This window comes from Thunnus maccoyii, chromosome 9 (genome assembly GCF_910596095.1).
Source record: "Thunnus maccoyii chromosome 9, fThuMac1.1, whole genome shotgun sequence".
Lineage (NCBI taxonomy): Eukaryota > Metazoa > Chordata > Actinopteri > Scombriformes > Scombridae > Thunnus > Thunnus maccoyii.
The window spans coordinates 13804841-13814044 of NC_056541.1; the positions used below are offsets into that span (position 1 = coordinate 13804841).

General features: G+C 39.1%; 1 protein-coding gene across 1 annotated transcript; it reads right to left on the reverse strand.

Moving 5' to 3' along the window:
* Nucleotides 1–3911: 3911 nt before the first annotated feature.
* On the reverse strand, nt 3912–6869 carry ptger4a (prostaglandin E receptor 4 (subtype EP4) a). The gene is made up of 2 exons (XM_042421631.1): nt 5771–6869; nt 3912–5426 (listed from the first exon to the last, which is right to left on the reverse strand). The coding sequence occupies exons 1-2, from the start codon at nt 6551–6553 to the stop codon at nt 4857–4859; spliced, it is 1353 nt and encodes a 450-aa protein (XP_042277565.1). The 5' UTR covers nt 6554–6869; the 3' UTR covers nt 3912–4856.
* Between the last annotated feature and the right edge of the window lie 2335 nt (nt 6870–9204).

A 9204-nucleotide genomic window follows, 5' to 3' on the forward strand; every position in this document is an offset into this window, starting at 1 on the left:
ATATGTTAAGAATGTATAATATGTTTATTTAAAATTCCATATTTTTGTGTCTGACTGGCTCGTTGTCTGACAGGTCATCTCATGCGGTTACATTTTTCCTGTTTGCTTGAGATCAAAGCTACCAATTAGCTTCTGATTTCATGGGAACTTGCTGGTGTACATGACTCTGTGTTAAAACCTTTGAAATAAGTCGCTCTACATGCTGTATATTTGTGTGGGATTTAACAGAGTCAGGAGGGTGACTAATTCCTAGCCTCAAGCTGTTCACATTGCTGTTTTCTACCAGACTGATCGTAAGAACCAGACCGCACTGTGCCGGTTGCACCAAGAGATACTTCAGATAATGATAGTGTATTTAGATGATATGATAAAGCCAATAATTTTACAAAAAAGGAGGAATATATCTGAGTTTCATTAGTGATGTTATTTGTGTTTAACCTTGTTTTATCTGTCTGATTGAGTTGGTTTCTTCTGCAAATTTTTTATGTTGCCATCTTGACTGCTTCCTCCTTGCAAAAAAGGTGTCTGACATCCGTAGAGTTTACCTGGTTAAACAGATAAGTATTATAGAATAATTAATTTGAATTGAATATAAAGTTTATAGTAAGATATGACAAGAACTATGAGCATTTTCTTCGAGAAATTGAAAGAGTTATTGTTAAAGGGTCGCTTCACTTAAATTATAAACATATATTTTCTCATTCACCTTCAGTGGTAATTTTGATTTTATCTGTCTAAGCTAATTACATCATCTCACTTACTTTGTCAGATTGTAGAGAGGTCCCTCCAGAGGCACAGAAGACATTATACAAGTAACACTCCACAGCAACTGATCTTCATTGGTACAATCAGTGGAATGTGCCTTTAATATGATCTGAAATATTATACCAGTTACTCTGCATAATCCAAAGACCTGACTGTGAACAGTTTTCATTGGAACAACTTTCTACTGAAGCGATACTCCCAATGAAAACTGCTTTCAGTGGCAACCACTGACTGTATGTAAAGCTGGACGTAGCGAGGTGTGACATCACCCACTGAGCAACAGGTGAGCCAACTGTCAATAAACGCCCACACAGCAGACATCAAAGCCTACTTGTAAGTCTTCAAATCTTATAGACGGACCACCAGCGCACTTATTAAAGGGCCAAAATTTAGCTATTGAGACCATAATGACTCATTGAGAAAAAATATTGACTTAGTAGCTCTAGAGAGAAGTTGACGCTTTTTCAATGGGAGTCTGTTGCAGTTTTTGGAGCCAGCATCTAGCCGCCATTGGTGGCATTGCACTTTAAGATACCTCCGCATGGGCTTCAGCCTCAGGCCGTGGTTGTTGCCACTTGGTGGCAGCAGACATCTCAAAGATCGATGTCTAAAAACCTGTGCAGGATTAAATGAGGAAAACTGATTTTTGTAATTTGGGTAAACCAACCCTTTAATCATCTAAATTTATCACCAAACAACTCTTTGTTCTGATAATGTGTTAGCACTAAGATCATATTACATCACAGATGTCACCTAGACAAAAGACTACACAAGCACAGATGTCAGAAAAACTGGTCAAACACACCACAGAGGATCATGTTTTCTCTCTGAAATCCATTTAATTCCTTTTTTTTCTCTATCGCTCAAAGGATAACAGCACGGGCTCTTAAACCACTGTGAGACATTTATCAGTTCCTGCCTCAGGACTGCTTTTGTTCGGGCATATTTCCAGACTGGGATTGTTTTGTGTCCTTTACAAATGAGGGTGACAGCGGACGTGGTGCAGGGAACAGCAGGTGTTTTCTGCTGTTTATCAATGTGTGCGGAGGTGACAGGGTGCATGGCGTCACTAAGGCGCCCTGCTGATGTAAAGCAGCCTCACAGGTTTCCTCCAATGTTGTAATGACGTTCATGTCAAGTGGTGTATCACGTAGGATCCTTTTATCCAAGCATCATCACCTCTGAACTTTACATATCCAACTAAAAAAAATCTACATTTACTATTGATTTTCAGAACAGAGAAAGTTTATCTTGTTTGCTGAGGTGAGGTGAGGTCAGTGAGGCTATTCTGCAGCTTATTTGTACTGGATGTGAATGTACACCTGTTCATACAGCCTCATTGGTTGCCCATTTATACATTTAATTAAGTATGGCAGACTCTGTTGAGAGCAAAGAGGATCAAATTGCTAAGAAGCCTTGTTCCATGCATCACAGCTACTGTATAACACCATTTTTCACGGTTTAATTCGATTAATGTGTGTTGTTCCCAGAGTCCGACACTGTGTCTTCCAGACGTCTCTGCAGTGTGTTTGCCTAAGCCACTGCATTGCTTATTTAAGCTTAATTGCAATGAATTGGAGCCTTAGATTGTGTTTATTGTTTCAGGGGAAAAGCTCTCTCAGCCAGGTCTACTTCCTGAGATTTTTTTCCATTAGATTCTAATAATCTCTCTTTCTCTGTGTGTGTTTCTGGCATTATCTGTTAGACAAATCACCAAGATCCAGAGGTATTTAACTACACTTAAAAAAATCTTCCTTTTGTGCAACCTTCCAGCAGAGTGTTAACTTTCCGTTTATTTGTGCTTAGACTTTGGAAAAGTGTTCGCCTGCTCTTCTCAGGACCATTTGTCTGTGCAGATGGGGGTCACTAAACCTTAGCAGGGGTAAAAAAAAAGTAAGTGTGAGAAACTTTGTGCTCATATTATTAACTTCCGCTTTATGTTGATGATATATGACAACATGTCAAAGGCCATGTTTACTGTAAATTTATAGCGTGGGTGTTAATTTACAACTGCATGGTAAAATGTTCGTATTTGTGTTGTTGAACGCACAGAGGTACTCAGTTATTACTGCTTTTCCTTTGCACACATTGAGGTCATGTTTGCAGGAATGAAAAGTGATGACAGAAAATAGAAAAACAATTAAATATCAACAAAATACAATATCAAGTGCATCATTTAAAGACTGGATTTAAATTACATTAAAAGACCTTGTTTATTATAGTCCACTTGTATTTTGAACCCTACCTTCAACCAAATGTCGTTATACTGTACAAAAGTGAGGGGTGTGATTATCAGCCTAATGCAAACAAATGAATCTGTCTAAAATTAACAGCAACAAGAAAAACAAGTAAGGCAAGAATGTGATCCGTGACATTAAGCAACAGTCTGAGGCAGATTTAATAACAGGGAAAAGGATGCAGACTGCAAGTTTTAAAGCTGCCAAAACTAAGACAAGAAACTCATTTGAGTAGAAAAGCTAAAATAAACAGGAGTTCAAGTGTTCAGTCTGAAATAAAGTGGTGTGACAGCAGGAGATCAATGGACTGACATTATACTATGTTAAAAAGGGGAATTGAAAAAATACATCAGTGGGTCAAAATTTACCCAATTTGGGTTAATAGAGCACAATATTGGGTCAACGTTACCCAGAAAGCCACTTGAGACTTGTTTTGACCCAGTTTTAGTGGTATTTTTTATATTACTGTTGGTTTAATGATTTTTAGTGTGTAGGATCACAAAAAGTATAATATGAATCATCTTTAAATATTTATCTTTAAATTAAAATCTTTAAAATATGCAGAAAATTCCGCAAAAGCTTCTTAAATGTGAGTACTTTCTATTTTTTTCTGCTTTATATCATTTTAAACTGAATATTTTTGTGTTTTAAACTGCTGGTCGGACAAAACGAGCACTATGAAGATGTGAGAGCAGGACAATTATTTGATAAATTGAGAAAATAATCTGCATTAATTAAGAAAATTAATGTTGTAGCACTCATTCATACATAACATTGTGTAAATAAGCTCTTTATCTGATTAAGTCCTGATTTTCTGGCTGCTGGAGGACAGCGATTCATGAGCATGAAACAGAGATCAAAATACATGACTAACATAATTAATAAATGTGCATGAATTCTTCCTTTTAGAGTTGTGATTTATTAACTAGAACCTTCTCCTAGAGAAGAATGATTTTATTACAAACAATATTTTTCACAACACTGATCATTTAGAATACCATTTCTCTCAAGCTGACAGATGTGTTGAAATATCTTAATACTCCGCACTAAGCAAAACAAACAAACAAACAAACAAAACAGTCCACTGACTTTTCACCACACTTTCTTCAGCTGCAGAAAAAATGTTCAACATTCTCAGTCACGTGTAAATGGTTTGGTGTTAATAACTATGGCACAGGAATCTTTGTACCTTCACTGTAACATCTGAGATGACATATTTGTGTGTATTCCAGGGCTGAGGAACAAAAACATTGGTGTTCACCACAAATGTAATACTGCACTGTACATCCGTCATGGAACGAACACAATATGTCCTTCAAAGCACTGTACAATAGAGCCTGTTTATCAAATTGATCCGAAACAATGACAGCACACATGTGATCACTCATAAGGATCACACTCAATACTGTTTTCATTTACCACATTGACCACAAGCGTGTGACTCAGTTATTCTAAATTTCTGGCCTAATCTACTTTACAGCAAAGGTTTCCACAATGATTGAAAGAAGCAGCTGAAACTAGGAAGGATGTCTTTTCCATCACTGACACATGAGTCATGAGGAAGTGGGTAATCTCTGTTCTGACAAGATCTGTTTTGGCCAAAATGACAAAATCTACTCACACGGTCAGAGATAGTCATCACTGAGGTAGCTGGGTGCTGAAACAGATAACACAGGACGATAAAGCTCACAGCACTTCAAGTTTCTTTTCTGCATGTGCCTGACTTCACAAGGGGAGTCATTTATTATTTTTATGTGCCTTTCCTCAGTTTTTTTTTTTTAGAGGTTTAAAAGTTAATTTGCGGAAAAGTCATTCAGTAGAGGATTTCTGCTAGTTGAGAATTTCACAGATAAGTCAGATGCATTTCTCCTCCACTGTCTCAGTGCTCAACGACACCTGAAGTGCTGGGTCTTTTGGACAGGGCAAGGCTGAAAGGTCCCTGATCACATCTGTCCCCTCTCTGCTCTGAGCCTCAATGCTGCCCTGCTCAGACGAATAAGAAGCTTGTGAGTCTCTGATCAATGAAGGCTGTGAACCACAGAGTCTGTTTGCCTTGTAACAGCTTCCAGTGTACACTTCACTTCCCTCTGGCAGGTAAAGGAAGGTCTGGGAGGTGCTGGTGATATCTCGAAGGTCATGGGACACCAAGGAGTTAGAGTCCCGGTTAGAGATGACAGATGAGAGTTGATGAGCATCTATGCAGTGAAAGCTGCTCTGTCTCTGTTGCCCCCTCGCTCCCATCTTGCAAAATAGGCATTTGATTTTCTCAATGAGCTTGAGGAGAACAGCCTTGCGGAGCAGGATGTAGATCCAGGGGTCAAGAATGGGGTTGAAGGAGGCGAAACGTATCGATCTTAGATCAGGGTTTCTGTCCAACCGCAGCTCCACTGGAGTCTTGTAGAGTTGGTTCAAAAATACCTGTGCCTGCAAGAGGGAAGAGTAGAGGCTGAATATATGGATTAAACTATGTGTGAGTGTACAGTTGTGTATGTGCGTGTGTGTGGTTTTGAGAAAGAAACTAAAGAAAGGAGCACCAGAGCAGCAAAATAAAAAAAGATTAGGAACATAAGTAGTGGCTTAAAAAGGGGAGGGAAAAGTAATTGAATCGGAATAGTAATATGTTCCTTTCTTGCTCTCTAATCATCGGCTTAGATTTGGATAAAACTGCATGATCAAATTGTTCCATGTACAAATGAAACCAACCACATTTGTGCGCAAAAAAGCCGTGCGTAAAACGTGCGTAAAGGAACGGAAAAAAGAGAACTTACAACAAGTGGGATGGAACAGATAAGCACCACTGCCGACGTGCCTATGAGCAGAATAACCATCTGAATCTCTGCACCGGCCAGACGCCCAAAGCTGCGTCCTCTCCTCCGCGGGTCCACGTTGCGCCCGAGATCGGTTCCCAGCGACATCCTGCGCACGAAGCGCCGGTGCATCCGGATCAAAGCAACGCACACCAACACGTTACAGATGACAGTGGCGAGAATAAGAAGAGAACTGAAACCCGCATACATGTAGGTATAGGCGGCATCGCTGGTCTTGTTGCTCCTCCACTCTAAAAAGCACCAAGTTTGTGGGTACTGCTTCTTCACCTGCCCGAAGCCCATAATCGGCAGTGCGCAGAAAAACGCGTTGGAGATGTAGATCGCCAGGAGAGTCAAGCCCGCCAGTTTTTGGTCCACATAGTCATTGTAGAAGTAGGCATGGTTTATAGCGATGTATCTCTCTACCGACATGGCACATATGATGCTGAGCCCCGCCAGAGAGAAGAAAAGCATGGTGAATCCAAAGTACTGGCACAGCGGGTCCTCTCCGGGCCACGATCCCTTCACGTAGGTGGCGATGGTTACCGGACTGGCCAGCAGTGTGCCCAGGAGGTCTGTGACTGCCAGTCCACACACCAGAGTGTAAAACGTGGTTTCTTTCTGTTCTTTTCGAGATTTACACAAAACCACGATGGCGATGACATTTCCAACCACCCCGAAAATGAACATAATAGACGGAATAGTTGGGACCATGGTCCTTCCTGTCATCGATTGATTATTCATAGTTGTGTCCTCCAGATGCAGGTCAGGACGAGTGAAACAAGTTCTCTTAACTCCAGTATTTCCACTCTAGAGTAGGACACTTATTTGCATTTAAATGACGCCTGGGCAACATTGTCAAAAGCAGAGAAAAGCAGTTTGAACCTTATCTTCAAACGAACTATTGGTTGGTTCTTTCCGTCACGTTCAGAGCATCCTCTGCTGCCCCTGTGGTTACGTTAGATGAGACGGTGATGTTTTGCTATCAGATCCTCAGCTCGCTTTGCAAGACAGACGCAGATTTCACTCACCAGGACAGAAAGATAAAAGTAGGCAACAGACACCGGTGACTTCATTGAAATGTGGCTCTGCCTTCAAGCCTTCAGTCCCTCCCCTTCACTTCGCCTCACAGCTCTCATCAGCTGTTCAGCCTGGCTCATGAGAGGCCTTGGACATATTTCGTAACACCATCACACAGAGGTCAATTTAAACTCACAGCAAATATTATATATTTGTCATTATGAAGTTTAAAAAAGTTACAAAACGGAAATGATCTACAGACTCCAGAGCGCTTCCACAGTTACTGAAATGAAAAAAAAGTCAAATTAATTTAATATTTTTATTTACATTTCAGCTGTTAGCTGAGACTTGTATCCAGAGGACATTATTAATCAGTATTATTTCAGCTACAACATGCAGAACAAGTTCATTTTTACATCATATGCTTTGTAATTTTAAAATTATATGACTACTAACCACTGAAAAAATGAAAAATTCCAAAAGATTAGATGCTGATCTAAGAAAAGAGCACAAAGCACAGATATGAGATGCACATAACACAACACAACATAACATGACAAAATATGTAGCACTTTTCAAAGTCTATTCTACAAGGTCCTTTCAAGGATAAAAACAAGGTAAAACCAGTTACAATAAAACATAAAACGTATATAATATATTTATAATAATACAGTAGAAATATGATATACTGCACAAATATAAGACAGATAGGAGATACTGCTGCATAAAACTCCAACTTGTTCTAATAGCCAAATAAATTTACTTATAGGTTATAATAATTGAATTCCTGGCACTCATCTTCTAATAGGATTGATTTGGGATTAAGGCTCCATAATTACAGATAAAAACCCACAAAATGTCAAATTTCTCACCATAATTTAATCAATTGTTCCCAGGTCTTCATGCTGATTGTTGTGGATATTTCTGAGCAATGGTCAACACTTATGTGGAGAGAAGCACACAGGAGGCTTTGATGTCTGAGGGCTGAAGATGTTTATTGACAATACTTTGATCGAGGAGAATCGTAAACAGCGAACATCCAAGTTGTTGTAACTCGGATGCTGTCTCTTTCCGTTCTGTCTTCTGAAAGTCTCAGTCTTTAGTCTTTAACCCAAGCAGATCGGCTTACAATATGAAAAATTAGTCTAATTGGTTCACTGGTTTCTAAACAAAGGACTACACTTTACCTGTGACATCTTAAGTCACGTTGCATTGAGCCTCAGTTCGTTGTCAACAGGTTTTGGCTACACATTCCACGTATCTGAAGGGGGGTCCTCTCTGGCCTTGGCTTACCATGGCAATGCCGATATACTCTTTATCAGAGAGGTTTCTGCTTTCATCAAAACATCACAGACAGCTGAAGTCTCGAGGAGAGATTAAGAATTACAGTGTGACCTCAAGGCTCAGTTTTGACCCAATTTGTCACTCAATTTGTAACCCCTAAAGATGGAAAATTCCATAACACTGATCAGTTCACCAGACATCATGCAAACATATTCAGAGGTCTGTTAGATAGCTTTCTGACAAAAATACGGAGAAACAATATCAGGAAAAACACACACTCCTCGGCAGAATTATCTCTCTAAACTGCTTTTAAAGGATTTCCTAGAAAAACATCATACGGTTTCTATGGTTATGTTGTAATAAGAGCATAATATTAGGTCATGGAAATTATGTATGATAGAACATTTTGTTTTGATCAAAACACACACACAGTGACAGTGATTATTGTGTCATTTGTGTACATACGAGCAAAAAACCATGATGTCCTGTTGAGAGAAAGCAACGACACCAGTGTGACTAAACTAAACCACATAGATTCTTAACTCTATGGAGCATCAGTGTATCTATGAAAACACCTGCCATCAGATACATATAGATGTCTAGGCCTAATGCATACGTGTGTGTGTGTGTGTGTGTGTGTGTGTGTGTGTGTGTGTGTGTGTGTGTGTTAACTCACTGTGAGCTGTGAGGTTAATTTAAGACACAGCAGGCAAACCACAGAGGAAATCTTATAACAGTCTTTTTCATATGTTGATTACAGACAAGCACTGTTTAGTTTCAGTTCAGTTATATCATTTATTATGTATGCAACAAATTATTCACAAATTGTCTATGACAAAAATATTCAATAAAGTAGAATAATAAACACAGACTATTCAAATTACCTATTTATACTTGCTTCTAGTTTTGTATAATTTGTGATTGTGCTATTGTAACAGGAGCAAATCATTATCACATTTCAAAATCAGCACTTATGCTGCATCTATTGCAGAGCTGTAGAGACTTAGTCGTTGATTTTATCTCCTGTGGGTCTTGACCTACTTAAGACTTGACTTGATCTGAAACTTTAAAGCTGCATTTTTGTTTTTATC

Bases quoted from the DNA above. Each gene is read 5' to 3' on its own strand.
- ptger4a (XM_042421631.1), bottom strand. From the start codon at position 6,553: ATGAATAATCAATCGATGACAGGAAGGACCATGGTCCCAACTATTCCG. The intron at 5,427-5,770 runs GTAAGTTCTCTT...TCCCTCTTGCAG, and splicing joins TCTGTTCCATCCCACTTGTT to GCACAGGTATTTTTGAACCA.